Here is a 13,645-nt window from a genome sequence, read left to right as displayed (position 1 = left end):
GGTTGTGGCCAAGGCTGCTTCGGCATTGGTGAATTTGGTGGTGTTGGTGATGGTGGTGGTGGAGGAGTTCCCGAGGAGCGACACGACCTGTGACCCTCATAAGTCGTGGTGGTTGTGGGCCTCGAGATCAGTGTCGGGCATGGGCAGATTGGGCAGATCGGGCAGGTCGACGTTGGTGGGTGGTGAGGAGGACGAGGAGGACGGCTCGCCGACAAAGCCGCTGCTGTTGCCGTTGGACGTGTTGTTCCGTCGGCTAGGCCGGTTCTTGCGGCTGAGGCCGAGCTTGGCGCTCATGCGCTTCCATCCAGCGCTCTGGACGGAGATGGCGCGTTGCAGACTGCTGGGCGACGTGCTGAAACCCCAGTCCGACGTCGGGGGAGTTGTTGGCGGCGTGAGCGGCTCGCCCGGCGGAGGAGTGGCGCTGCCGCTGTCGTCGACGAGGCCAGCGCGATCAGCCGGGTCGGTGGCATCGGTCGACGTTGAGGGCGATCGTCCGCGGGTGTCGTTCTTACGGCCACGACCAAGCTGGAGGAACGACGGCCGGGGCGACCGGCTGGCGTCATCACCTGTGGAGGAGGAAGAGGCAGCACATTCCCTCGCGTCCTTGGAGCTGCGCAGCCGTGAACGACCCTGGCGGCTGTCCTGCGGGTCGGTGTCGGTATCGATGACCAGCTGTTGGTGCTGCTGGTGCTGCTGGTATTCTTGCTGGGCCGAATCGAGAAAGGGCAGCAGAACAGAGTCGTTCATCAGCTCAAAGACGATCTGGACGGCCTCGTCGAGCTCGGTCGGATGCGGCGGCGAGGCGGAGGGCTGGTGGTCCAGGAGTCGATCGCGCACTGGGCCGGGAAGGTTGACTTCGCGCACGCCATACGGCAAGATGTACGTCTCGATGAGGCGCTGCCACAGCGACGCGACGTGGTCCCTGGCGTCCTGCGACCATTGGGCGACGTGGGCGCTGCCCTCGTACATCTGGACGTCGGCAAAGGCGCTCTTGTAGCGCTCAGCCTCCATGGTGAACTCGAGCGTTTCGAGGCAGTGGTTCTGCGAGAGATAAGCCATAAAGGCACTGAGCGTCCAGGGTGGCGGGGCGCTGTTGGAGAGGATGTCCTGCAGAGTCGGCCGATTTGCCGACGAAAGCACGGCGAGGCTCGTGGGCCCGGAATGGCCTGTATGCGGCATTGCGAGAGGAGGAGAGGGGAGGGAGATGCCGATTGTGGGAGGACCGAAAGAGAGGGAGGTACGGCAGTGTGAGGCCGTGCCAACCTCCTGCTCGTGGCGGCGTGCTAATCTGATCGTTTGGTGGGGAGACCGAGGAAGGGAGGGCTGGCTTGTTGTCTCCTTCTTTTCATTATTCCGTCGCGACTGACTTCTAAGGGCAAGATGTCCTGCTGGAGAGCGAGAACGGCCAGGCCATTGGCGGGATGGAAGCGAGAGAGGAAAGGCGAAGACGAAATGACTGGCTGGGGCCGTTTACGAGCGACGAGTATCGTTTCATCAAAAGCACAACGCCTAAGCACAACGGTGAAACGGCGAGTGGGGGGGAAGTCGGAAGCACAACAGAGTCGGGTTTCGTCGAAAGCGAGACGGCAAAGGAATGGAAGAAGGCAATGAGAGAGAGGTGGTAGTAAGGGAGAGTATGGCTGGCAGGAAGCAGACGACGGCGAGAAAATAAAGACGGGCAAGGTGAGAAGGGAGCAAAAGGGGAGGGGGGTTGTATTAAAGACAAGAGCCAGCAGAGGAAAGCTGTTTGCCTTGTCGATCTTGCTTTCGTATCTGACTACTTGTGCATTGGGCACTGAGAGAAGGTGACGGGTCAGTCGAGGGTGTGGGAGTAATTCCAGAGGGAAGACGGGGGGGGCAGAGCAGCGAGTCCACAGGTGGAGAAGGGTTCAGGTCCACTGCAGGTGGCGCATGCCATTGCTACGAGTACGGAGAACGGAGAACGGAGTGCTCGTACAGGGTAAGAATATTAGGTAATGGCAATAGTGCAAGAAGGGGTTCTGGGCACGGCATCGATAGCGTGCTTAGTGTCAAGGAAAGGGCGGCCATACACTTGTACGGAGTAGACGTTCAACGTTCCTGCTCGCGAATCCGTACTCCTTTCTCGTAGCAAAACTCGCACAAATCGGGATGTCGTACTGCCCCAGTTCAGGAGACGCCGTCGGTCCTCGCGACCCGGACTTGCACAGCCGGTTTAGGCAAGTGTCTGGCTGCCCCGTGGTATCGTGGCCCCCTGTGCTGGAAGCCATGGAACAGCGCCTGTCCCCGGGCGAAGGAAGCGAAAGAAGGACGGCGAAAAACCCACAGGCTATCACACGCCCCCTTTTGCCCAGAATGAGCTAGCTGTCTTTGGACTAGACTAAAGCTAGAATCACGCTAGAAGCGTTCCAATGGCGCCGCCACACGGCCCTGGCAGCCTGCGTTGTCGCTGATTGGCTCCCTTGCGGTGCCCGACGTGTTTTTTTTCCCTTCCCTCCCTCTCGCCACTCTGGACGGTTTTCCCAAGAGCGCGAAATGCACAAGGTCCCCGCTGAAAAGGCCGCTGAAGGCTTGTCCGTTGATCCCCCCCTCCCTCGACGCGATGATGCAACGCACACCCCTACGGCACATGTGGTCGATTACTCGTACTTGGCAGCATGTACTATGTACGACTCCTCTGTGCTCTGCACTCGTACATATTCGTGCATCAACTATAAAAAGGTACGGGTGACTCGTACACCGAACGGTCGCACGCCGACGTCCAGCCAGTTGTCAACATGTGTCTTGTCGAGTCGTGGCAGCCGGGCCCTTCCTTGCCTTGTCTCTCGGTCCTCTTTTCGCTCCCCTTGCCTTTTTTTCCTTTTTCCACACCTCTCCGCCGTCTCGTCGGGCGTAAAGCCAGCCATACGGAGTACAGCGTGCGCCACAGGCGAATAAAAAAAATTGCGAGAGAGGAAGAATACGGCCAAATGCGCCAAATGGGTCCAAGACCCAAGGAGGACCCCCTTCCGGCCAAGGTTCCTTCTACCTGCCTAGTTCAGCATCGCTGTCCGTGTCTGGCCATCCAGATGCCTGTCCAAAGCCATCCGTGCTCGCCCATGTCCATCCATGTTATCCATGTCGTCCAGCACCGTCGCTGCAACGGCAGCAGCGCCTTACTGGACATGGCCACAAGGGCAGCCCCAAAAGTCAGTCGACTAGTCCCAGCCAGCTGCCCAGGAGAGCCTGGCTTGGCCGGGGGGGTCCATTCAGCATCCAGAGCCAGCCAACAGGCAGACGGCATCTGAGATGTGGCGAGAGCAGATCGCCACATCCGCCGTGTCGGTCGTTGCGGCGTGCAGCGTGCAGCAAACCCGGACCCAGACAGAGCTGCCGCATCGAGAGCTAGGGGAAATACGCCGGCTGGTGCTTGTGTGCAAAGCTGCAACGGTGACTCGGAAATGGACAAAGTCTGATCCGCAACTCGGTAGGAGTGTCGACGAAGCCCGAAGGTGAGAGAAATAAAATAAAAATAAAAATAAAAATTAATCCGAATAATGAAAAAGACCCCCAGCAGCACAGACAGGCGCAACCGCGGCTGCTTATCTCCCTGCCATCCGCCTTGTCGATCTATCTATCTCTTCCCCCTCTGCCGTCGGCACTGGCCGTTCTTGCATGGTCGGTAGTCGGAGGTAGTCGGCCGAAAGAGCAATCTTACTGCCGATGGACTCTTGCGTGAGAGCACCGGACAAGAAGACCAGCATCTGCCATCGGCTGCCGTCTTTTCGACGTGCCGTCGTCGGTCTGTCTGCCGAGCCGAGTCTCAGATCGGGCTCTGCCAGATCACACACACCGACTGCGCACGCGCGCGCATGAATACCACCGAGTAAGATACGGGGGATACGTACTCGTACGCGTATGCGAGATCGGGATCAGGACATCGCCCGGGCCTTGTCTATCGAGCAAAAGAGGAAGGAGGCAGCAGAAACGGCGGCGTACTCGGCAAAGCTGGACAACCACGTGTATGTACGAGCACTCGTAGGCTGGACGGCCAACTGCCTACTGCCCGATTGTGAGTAATGGTTCTGTCAAAGAATACGAGTCCGCCGACTGCTGTTGGTCTGGCCTTCAGCAGTCTGCTCGTATTCGTTTCGCATCTCGATGGCCGACCAAGCATCTCACTACTCGTGCTGATCCGAGTGGGTTATTCTGCCGTTTTCGGAAGCTGCTTCGTTGCTGAAAAATCAGCTGCTCGACAGCCAGTCGAGAGAGCCGATCGATTGTGTCCTCCCCTGTCAGCAAGCGCGCGCGAGACACAAAGCCACCATGTATCCTGTACCCGTACTGTCTCCCGTCATGGACAGAGCGAAATGCATGATGCTGGCCATCGCATGTTGATTACATATCTTCTTTGTTCGACCCAGCCGATCACATGGTCCTAGCAGGCGCGCATTCGCCCACCGCTGCAGCAGGCTTCACATCGCATTTCGACGGTGATCTTTTGTAGGCCTGAAAAAAGAAGACGGCCGGTCCCTGCACTTATCTCGAAGACCGACCAAACGGCTCGTCGATCAAGCGGCCAAGCGTCCGAAAGCGGAAGCTGCTTGCGCGGCAATGCACCGCTTGTGCTCGTGGTCCCATCCGTAAGAACAGCCGTCCTGTCTTTGCTGTACGTAAGATGCACTATCGTGTCCACCCCCTCAAAAACAAAATGACATAAAAAAACAAGCTAAAATAAAAGCTTGCCGCACAGTGCGGTTATGTTTGGATACTGTATGGATGAAACGGGTGGGCCCGTTTACTCGCCAGAAGAAGGCGGACTGCTTCATTGATACGAGCAAGATACGTAATACGTCGCGTTCGTGCAGAAGCCTCTCCGCACTCGGTGAGCAGTGCAGGGTGAAACCCACTTTGCCCCATACGCACGACCCAGTGCCAAAGCCGGCGATATGCGAGAGCCAAGAGGCCAAGACAGACCGTACGGAGTACTACTCTGTATGTATCTTACCAGTGGCTTGACCGAAAGGCTCGTCGAAGCCGTCTGTCAGATGCTAGTCCCGGTTGAGGAGGTGCGGTAAACAAAATTGGTGTTTTCTAGAAGCTTTCCCCTTGCAGAGTAGCACTTATGAAAACCGGGTCAGCTGGACGGCTTTTCCGACTGGTTGCTGTCGAAGCTGTTGGTCAACGTTTCCGTAAGCGAATCGAAGCTGCGAACACTGCCGTCTGCAGCCGATTCTCTTGACAGACGTCCAGGTCGGGAAAGCCAAGACAAACAATACTTCGCATTCGTCGCCTCTGTCGACCCATTTCCATTCCCCTGCATGCAGTCCATGACGCCTGTCGCTGGAGAAAGGGAGAGAAAATGCAGGCCCAAACACAATTAGAGATTTTAAACAAGACCGTAAAGATTGATTTGACTCGTACAGAGCCAGCCGACGGCGCCCTCACAGCCCAGCCAGGTCCAGGTCGCCAAAGAAGCCGCCGTTGATCAGCGTGGCCGCGATCCGGTCGCGCTGCAGCGGCATCTCCTTGGCGCCGTAGAAGGACGGATCCAAGCCCAGGGCCACGAACAGCGCGTTGGTGACTGTGTGCACGCCGCAGTCCCATCCGTTTGTCTGGCGCGGTGACACCAGCGGCTGCATCCGCCACCGGTCCGAGTGCCTGTCCTGCAGAAAGTCACGCACCCAACACATGACAATGTCGAGGACCGGCCGCCTGCCCGCAACGCTGCCCATCGAGTCCATGTGCGTCACTGTGGCCTGGCGCGGCCGCACCACCACCAGGGTCCAGTGGTTGCGCTCGCAGATCGGGATCAGGATCGTCTCGATGCTCAGAAAGTTGTCGCGCGTCACGCCGACTCGCTTCATCCAGCGCTCTGTCCCGGCTGCACCCTTGGTCGAGAGCGACTTCCAGAAGAAGGACGTGAAGGCGTGGCAGCGTGGCGTCTGCGTCTTGACGTTCATAATGCCTGCCTTGGCGTTGATGTAGTTGGCCAAGTGCAGCAGGAAACCGTTGACGATCTCGTCGTTGAGCCACTCCGACTTGCTGACCACCGTGCAGAAGTCGGAGCTCTTGAGAGCTGTTCCCTCGGGCGACCGCGCCACCTCCCTCCGAGGATCTGCTCGCACCGTCGCGTTCACCCGTGCGTACCATGACTCTGACAGCGGTGGGATCACCGGTCTTGTCGGCGGACGCAGTCCCGATCGCGCCAGCCGCTCTTCTTCTTCTTTCCGTCGCCGCAGCTCTTCTTTTCGTCGCTGCTCCTCCTCTCGCTTGCGCCGCGCCTCCAGCAAGGCCGCCCGTTTCTGCTCGGCAATCAGCCGCAGCTCCTCTGCCTTGGACTTGCTGATCTTCAGTCGCGGCCCGTCCTCTTCGTCCAGCGGAAACATGCTCTCCCACGGAAGCCGGTGTCGCTCGCCGTCTTCCACGTCTACATCGACAGCCTCGCCCTTCTCCTCGCCTTCTTCAAAGCTTAGCTCCGTTGCTGCCGGTGATGGTGGCAATGGTATCGCAGCAGCAGCAGCCACCTCTGCGGCCCTGTCCCTCTCGATTTCGGCCGCCAGCTCCTTGATCACACGGCCACGCTTGAAATGCCTCGGGTCTGCTGAGGCCGTGACTGCCTTGCGCTTGGCCGGTATCGGATACGTCTTGCGGACAGTTGGCCCATCGTGCGCCGAGATGCTGGAAGAGCCCGACGTCCTTCGGTATCGAGCAGCGAGCAGCGACTGTGATGGTGCCACCCGCATCGGCCGGCTGCCGTCTGTGCAGCGTCGTGCCGCCTTGATCGATGCTGCGGCCGCGCTCACCATCCTTGCGCGACGGATGGCCGCCTCCGAGAGCCGCTCCACGCCACCGCTAGCATGTAGGCAACATGGCTGTCGAGGCCGTGCCTGCTCGCTGCTCGTAGAAGCGTCTATCCTGTAGCGCCAGACATCGTGCAGCTGCTTTGCCGTCACGGCCTCCAGAACCGCCCCGCCGTCGTCGTAAAGGTGTCCGGGCGGCCGGCCCTCCTTCTCGATCCGTACAAAGCTCAGTATCGGTCGGTGGTGGTGAAGGGACTCCAGGTCGACGAGCATCTTCATCATCGACACCTGCGAGAGGTGCATGCCCGGGTGGCCCCATTGGTCCGTCTGCAGGATTGAAAAGGAAAAGAATCCAGCCAGTTCGCAGAGCCCGCAACCGTGGCCCCAGTACTGCTGAACAGACGCGCTCAGCTGCCCGTACGGAACGACGCCTTCAATCTTCATCGCCTCCAGGTTCTCGGGCGCGTAAAAAACTTCGATCCACGTTGAGGCGGCCTCAAGATCCTTCAGCAGCTCGGCCACCGTCTCTTGCCACGCCTGTTCCGTGTTGTAGCCATAGAGGTCCAGCATCAGGTTGTGTATGACGACCGAGAGTCGCGTCTCCCCACGGCTGCCGCCATCGAACCGTCCGGCTATGGGCCCCGACTCCCGACAGCGCGAAATGTTTTCCGCCGCGATGTCATCGCCCCATGCACGCAGTAAAGAGGCGACCGCCTCAAAGCCGGCCGGTGTGATGTATTCGTGTACGTCATCGCGCCAGACGGTCTCGTAGTCGGGATTGCGAAAGAGGGAGGAGAGGGGGGCGGACGAGGAGGGAGAGCTGTCCGAGGAGGAGGGTAGCGGAGGTTTTATGCGGTCGACTGTGAGGGCTATCTGAGAAGTGGTTTCCAGGGGGTTCTCGTCGGTGGACGCTGTATGAGAAGCTGTCAGCGATACACATCGGCACAACGGCCCGATGCAGACACGCGGAGAGGGGTCGGTAGCACGAACCGTGGCTTAGGAGCCGCTCGGAAATGAAGGAAAAGCCGTTTCGAAACAGCTCGATGAGGGCCTCTGACCGCATGGCAGCCGTTGTGGCGCGTAGCCAGCTGAGCAGCCAAACAGCCCAGGAGGCAAGACTCGTGCTAGTCTGAAACGTGTTGGTTCCCCGTCTCTGTTCAGGGGCGAATCTCCTCGCAGAAAGACAGACGACAAACCTGGGAGGCAGGGGCCGGTTGAGTCTTGTCTTGAGACGCGCAGATTGCGCCTGGCTCGCAGAGCTGCGACACGGGCTGACGGGGCCAGATATATTTGGACGCGAGCTCTCGGACAGCAGAAAGCAGCGCTGCAACGGCCATGTACCGGGGGGGAAGAGGGGCGCAGCGTGGCCCTTCTGCTGTTTGATTGTCACGGTTGCAGAAAATAGAGTCTCAGCTTTGGTGTGCAAGTTGGGAGGATATTACGGAGTATTACAAGCTACGCTTTTTTGGGGCGTTTGTTAGCCAGTGGTCCCGGCCGCTAGCGCCACCAATCACCCCGCGCAAATTCCCTAGCGCCCTGATTGATGCATATGCTGACTCATATTCGACAGCTGACGCTGTACGGAATAGTAAGATACGAGTTTCAATTCATCGCTATTATTCAAAGTCGCTACATGATATCCTACACCGCACTACAACTGCGCGGAAGGTCCCATCTTGGCGGCGCAGAAGGACGCAAAGTACTGGTCCAGCGCGTCGATGGTGCTGCTGCCCTCTTCGAGGCCGGCCACAAAGGCCGTGTAGCCGTCTGGCCGCACGACCACGACGCCACCCTTGCGCGGGTCGAAGCCCATCTTTGCGTGTGCTGGTGCGTCGACGCCGCGGTCGTCCGCATATACGTGGTCACGGTAGCGGGCCAGCAGGCCGGGCACGTCGCGGCTGATCTCGATGCCGCCGCGCCGGCGCGCAAAGATGATGCAGAAGGTGAAGAAGTGGCTGTGCGGGTTGTGCTTCTCGAGATGGGTCACCGCGGCCTCGTCCGCACGTCTGTAGGCGGAAAAGACCGATCCCCTCCGCTGCAGCCCGCTCTCCAGGTCCTTGAGTGCCTGTGCCGTCTTGTCTGGCTCGCCAGCAAACACAAAGATCCGGAAAGACCCGTTCAACGGTACCTCCTGCTCCAGGTGCACCACGTTGGCATCCACCACTCGCGTCACATTGGCGTTGACAAACAGCCGCCCTGGCCGCAGCTTGCTTCCTGCCGGGTTGGCCGTGGCCGTCTGTGCCGGGTGCTCGGGCGACCAGGTGATGACGCTCGGCTGGTACGCCACTCCGTAGCCGCTCGTGAACTCACAGCTCTCCTTGAACGTCTGCACAAACGGGTTGTTCTCAAAGTCGTCTGGGCTCGTGGCTTGTGCGTTGCCCGTAGCACCGGAGTCGCCCGCCGCCTGCACTTGGTCGGCCGTTGGTGGCTTCGCCGAAAACAGCTTGGCATACTTGTTGTCAAAGGCAAGCAGCTTCTCAGCCACGTCCTTCCGCTCAAACTCGTATGTCTGCAGCAGGCTGCGCTTCGCGAACCCCTTCTCGACCAGGTGGATCTTCCAGGCAAGGTTCTGCGCGTCCAGGAAGGCCGTGTTCATGCCCTGACCAGCTTTCGGCTGTGTCGTTGTTAGCAGACTGTTACTCACGTCCTGTAGGGAAAGGGCTGGCACTCACGCTGTGTGTGTGGCACGCATCTCCACCCAGGAAGACACGGTGGTCGATGGTATACTTGTCTGAAATGCCCTGGCCGATCGGGTACACGGAATACCACTCAAGGTGCTCCCACTCGATCGTATACGGCGCCAGGATCTTCTTTGCCGTTGCCTGCACCTCTTCTGCTGTTGCTGTCTTGCGCGGGTGCCAGTCTGGGTCTGTGGACGAGGCGATCTGGATGTACAGCCGGACCATGTTGTCTTCCCGCGGAATCACCATGATCGAGCCCTCTCGGGAGTGGATTGTGCATTTCATCTGGACGGGTCAGTCAGCTTACACCGCACAAGCAAGCGGAACGCGTCGTCGTACCTTGATGTCCGGAAAGTCCGTCTTGATGACGCCGTCCATGACACCCCACACGTATGCGATGGGGTCCTTGTGCTTGATACCGATGCCGAGCTGCTCCCGAACACTTGACCGCGCACCTTCCCCGCTGAACAGGTACTTGGCCTGGACAGTCTCTTTTGCCGTTCCATCAATGTGCTCCAGGTGGACCTCGACCGGGTACTCTGGGTTCGCGGCCTCGTCCGACTTGAAGCCCTTGATCGTCCAGGGACGCTCGACTGTGACGCCGTTCTTCTCGAGATCGGAAAGGAACACCCGCTCGATGTGGCCCTGATGCAGAAGAGCCGTGAATGGGTAGCGGGCGTCGATGAAGTCGGGGCAGCTAGCCCACGTTCCCGTGCGGACGATACCGTCGCCAGTGTGGGCAGCGTCCCAGAAGGCAACCTCATACACTCGGGCGGGATGGTGGGCCATGATGGCCGACTTCAAGCCCATATTCCGCAGCAGGTCGAGAGAGCGTGGCTGGATGCCGTCAGCACGGCCGGTGGCAGTGGGCTCCGGCCGGTTGTCAATGTGCTTGATCTTGTAACCCCATCGCGCCAGGATGGTCGAGAGCATCAGCCCTACTGGCCCGGCTCCAACGATGACTACCGGGTGTCAGCAGCGGTTGGAAACCGTACGTAAGTTGCGAGACACTACATACCAATGTCGTATTTTTCAGCCATGTTTGTGCAGAATATGCGTTTCAAGAATAGGTCAAACGGCGAGATTGGTGATTCCAGGAAAGAGACACACACCACGAATCTGCAACTGGTACATGATGGCACTGGGAAGCCATTTGCAGCATGAGTGCCTCTTATATGTGAGTCGTCTGTGTGTCCACTCTTAGTGCGGCATCCGGAGAGACTTGTGCCCAGCAGTCCCGACCAGAAACCCGAGAGGCGGAGGCGGCAACTGGCTGGCTGTCTTTCGGGCCTGCGGCACCAGAAATCGGCAGATAGCCTGCCTATTGGATAAGCAGGGCTCAAAGAGGCGCGCAAACGCCCAGCTCAGGCGACGAGGAAACGCCTGAACCCGTGCTAGATGGAGCAGGATGGGCTAAAGCCTGCAAAGCTAGCTGCTTTGGGAGTTCGGGAGATGGTGTCGGTAAATGTAGAGCGGCCCATGTGGCCCCGTCCACTGTGGGGCAGCTCAAACAGCTGCTTCGGCTGCTGGTCTCGGCGTCGGTGTCCACGGAGTAATAGGCTGGGGAAAATCCCAAGAAAGGGGTCGAGGCGACAAAAGGAGGCAAGTGACCTCAAATACGGGCTACGGGACAGTAAACGATTATTTATACGCACGGAGAACATATTAGCGACAGTCTACGGAGTACTAACAGTTGGCTTATAGTCCCTACACTATACTGCATAAAAGGAAATTATAGAACGGTATGTGCTAATAGCTGAGCGGAGGTACAGTGTGCATACGGAGTAGATGTCTATATACTGTGACTGTGTGTATTGGGTAAAGCGGTAAGACAAGACCTCCACAGACGGCTAAAATTTGCGTCTGTTTGCTGGATGGCATATCGCTGCCCAAAGAGGAAACTCGCCTTGCTACATGTTGTCGATAGCAACGGCCTTTGTCAAGTCACCTCGTCATGCTCATCCACATATCAGCCCTTTTCTGAATGCCTCGTCTACTCAAATCAAAGAATGGCTGGTCCCAATTGATTCAAGACTGTCCCATTGTAGTCGCCAACCTCCCACTGATAGATACATTGAGCAAACCTGTACAATAGCAACCGGCCCGGATAGCCAGCCGTTCTCACTTGCTGTGAACTGGCCGCCTTCTTTTTCAGATAAATAGAAATTTTCAGAGTTTGTGAGATTCCTCCAGCCTTCAGAAAACATGAACTTCACGAGATAACACACCAAACCTTTCTGTACAACGCTCCCATCAATATTCAAGGGTCCTACAGAAACTTCACGACAAAATATAAGATGTCTCCTGAAGTGGAAGCACCCACCAGTTCCCCTATGCAGGTTCCTCTCAGTCGCTCGCCCTATGGTTCGGGCGTCTCCAGCAAGAATCTCTCAGCCATTCACGGAAATTTCATTCCGCTCCAGAGCTCCGAGGGCCTTTTCTTGGTTCCTCCACGGCGGGTGAAGAACCCCCATCGACAACGCTCGCATTCCCCACGACGCCGACAGGATAAGGGTGTTCATCTTCATCTCAGTCTGACGGACTCTCAGATGGACAAGCTCACTTCGACGTGCGTTGACCCGCGTAAGCGGCCCGGTGAGAAGATGTCACCTTACTAATCCTTGCAGATTGACTAGAGACAGCGAAGCTGATTTGGCGTCGGGTCATGGAGCCCATGCAAGACAACGTGACAACACTTCACCGCCCATTCCCGTTCAGCAGAACGATGTGCCCGTGCCCTTGGCAGCCCCGGCTTCCGAGCAGGATTCGAGAAGATTCGTCCTGAAAGAATCTCGCGATAACAACCGCTACGGGGGCCATCAGAAAGTGTCCGATCCCGCCCATGTGGACTGCTGCGCACAGATGGCTTATAGACGGACACGATCCAGGTCCCCTGAAAAGATGCGCTCGTCTCCCAAAAAGAGCGGCCATTGTCCAGAGAAACAGGCGGAAGAAGCCGACATAGCCGACACGACCTCGTCTGTGTATTCAATGGAGAACTTTCCCGACATCCTCGTCGACCCTTTGTATATCAGCAAGAACCACGAGGATGTGGTTTATGGCCGTCAACCTAAAGTACTGCAGGAATATGCGAGGTGGTCAATGTCGAATCCGTCTGGCAGAGGCAGCGGCAGCACTCGACAGGCGACTGAGCCAGATCACTCTATGGAGTCCGGCCAATCCGGCAGTAATGAAATGTACAGTCCCAAAGCTGCCTCTCGCCCAGACTTTTCGCCTTTGACGAACTACTCGAGCTCGCCCAAGCATACGGCGCCGCAAAAAGGAAGGAAAATCATGGTTGGTAAGAACGGCTGGTTGGAGCGGACAGGCGATTCGGGGAACAACCCATCGCCGCCAAAGAAGAGCGGTATTATGGGCACACTGAAGCGAATGGCAAGGGAGGTTGTACGTGACCTCTGAGCAGACATCATCCTATATTTGGTGTCCTTTTACTGACCATGACGTGAACAGGCCGAGGCAACAGACATCAAAGTCGTCCGGCGACCCAAAGATGGCAAGCAACATGGTCGCATGTCACGCATGCGAACGTCGCTGAATCCGCGAGAGCAGAGCCTCCTGTACAGCGAGCTGGAGTTTCTGCTGACATCAGCGCTAGATGGCTACATCACCAGCCAGTTCAGCGCGGGCCGGCTGGACGCGGACAGGTACAAGAAGGTGGCCGACATGTGGCAGCACAAGGGTCGTCCCAGGGTTGTTGGCTTTCGGTATGACTTGGAGACGCAGCTGGAGCTTGTGCATTTGCACGTGGATGAGTTCCGTTTCTACGGCGACAGAGCCGGCGTGGTCGTTGCCGTGATTGGGATACTCGAAATGATGAAGGTGAACGCGCGTGCGATGCGCATCCGGACATTTTGTCAGCCGGACCCAGTGATCGCGAAGCAGTTGCTGGACTCTCAGAGCTTGTTCAACCTTCTCGGCTGTTCCGAACCGTGCCAGATCCAGCTTGCAGAGGTTGTACAGTTCTTCAAGGTCGTTCTAGAACGGGAGCACCGCACCTATCCTGGGGAGAATTCAGTCAGCACGCAGGGGTCTCTTGCAGGCCAGCCGCCCTCTTGGTCTCACTGATTTGCAAAGAAGCTGAGCTGTACGTTGATCAGGGCCGGGGTCGCCCTTGCCAAAGCCGCTTCTTTGCTTGGTAGCACATGTGGAACAGATAGTAATGGAAGATTGAAAACAAGCTGC

At 57.9% G+C, this 13,645-nt stretch overlaps 4 protein-coding genes across 4 annotated transcripts; 1 reads left to right on the top strand and 3 right to left on the bottom strand.

Moving 5' to 3' along the window:
• Positions 1-96: 96 nt before the first annotated feature.
• On the bottom strand, positions 97-1,179 carry CMQ_4837 (regulator of g protein signaling domain containing protein; the record flags this gene model as incomplete). Its single annotated transcript, XM_014312993.1, has 1 exon — positions 97-1,179. The coding sequence occupies one exon, from the start codon at positions 1,177-1,179 to the stop codon at positions 97-99; it is 1,083 nt and encodes a 360-aa protein (XP_014168468.1).
• A 4,223-nt stretch (positions 1,180-5,402) lies between these two features.
• CMQ_4867 (ulp1 protease family protein) lies at positions 5,403-8,098 on the bottom strand (the record flags this gene model as incomplete). The annotated part of the gene is made up of 3 exons (XM_014313023.1): positions 5,403-7,672; positions 7,752-7,890; positions 7,958-8,098. The coding sequence occupies 3 exons, from the start codon at positions 8,096-8,098 to the stop codon at positions 5,403-5,405; spliced, it is 2,550 nt and encodes an 849-aa protein (XP_014168498.1).
• A 314-nt stretch (positions 8,099-8,412) lies between these two features.
• Positions 8,413-10,482, bottom strand: CMQ_4716 (FAD-binding domain-containing protein; the record flags this gene model as incomplete). The annotated part of the gene is made up of 4 exons (XM_014312872.1): positions 8,413-9,375; positions 9,434-9,727; positions 9,782-10,404; positions 10,461-10,482. 4 exons carry the CDS (start codon positions 10,480-10,482, stop codon positions 8,413-8,415), a joined length of 1,902 nt encoding a protein of 633 aa, XP_014168347.1.
• Positions 10,483-11,739: 1,257 nt separating this feature from the next.
• On the top strand, positions 11,740-13,528 carry CMQ_4544 (uncharacterized protein; the record flags this gene model as incomplete). Its single annotated transcript, XM_014312700.1, has 3 exons — positions 11,740-12,011; positions 12,079-12,847; positions 12,914-13,528. The coding sequence occupies 3 exons, from the start codon at positions 11,740-11,742 to the stop codon at positions 13,526-13,528; spliced, it is 1,656 nt and encodes a 551-aa protein (XP_014168175.1).
• Positions 13,529-13,645: the final 117 nt, after the last annotated feature.

This window comes from Grosmannia clavigera, assembly GCF_000143105.1.
Source record: "Grosmannia clavigera kw1407 unplaced genomic scaffold GCSC_97, whole genome shotgun sequence".
Lineage (NCBI taxonomy): Eukaryota > Fungi > Ascomycota > Sordariomycetes > Ophiostomatales > Ophiostomataceae > Leptographium > Leptographium clavigerum.
The sequence above is the reverse complement of the archived record's forward strand: the minus strand, read 5'-3'. Positions and strand labels throughout refer to the sequence as shown.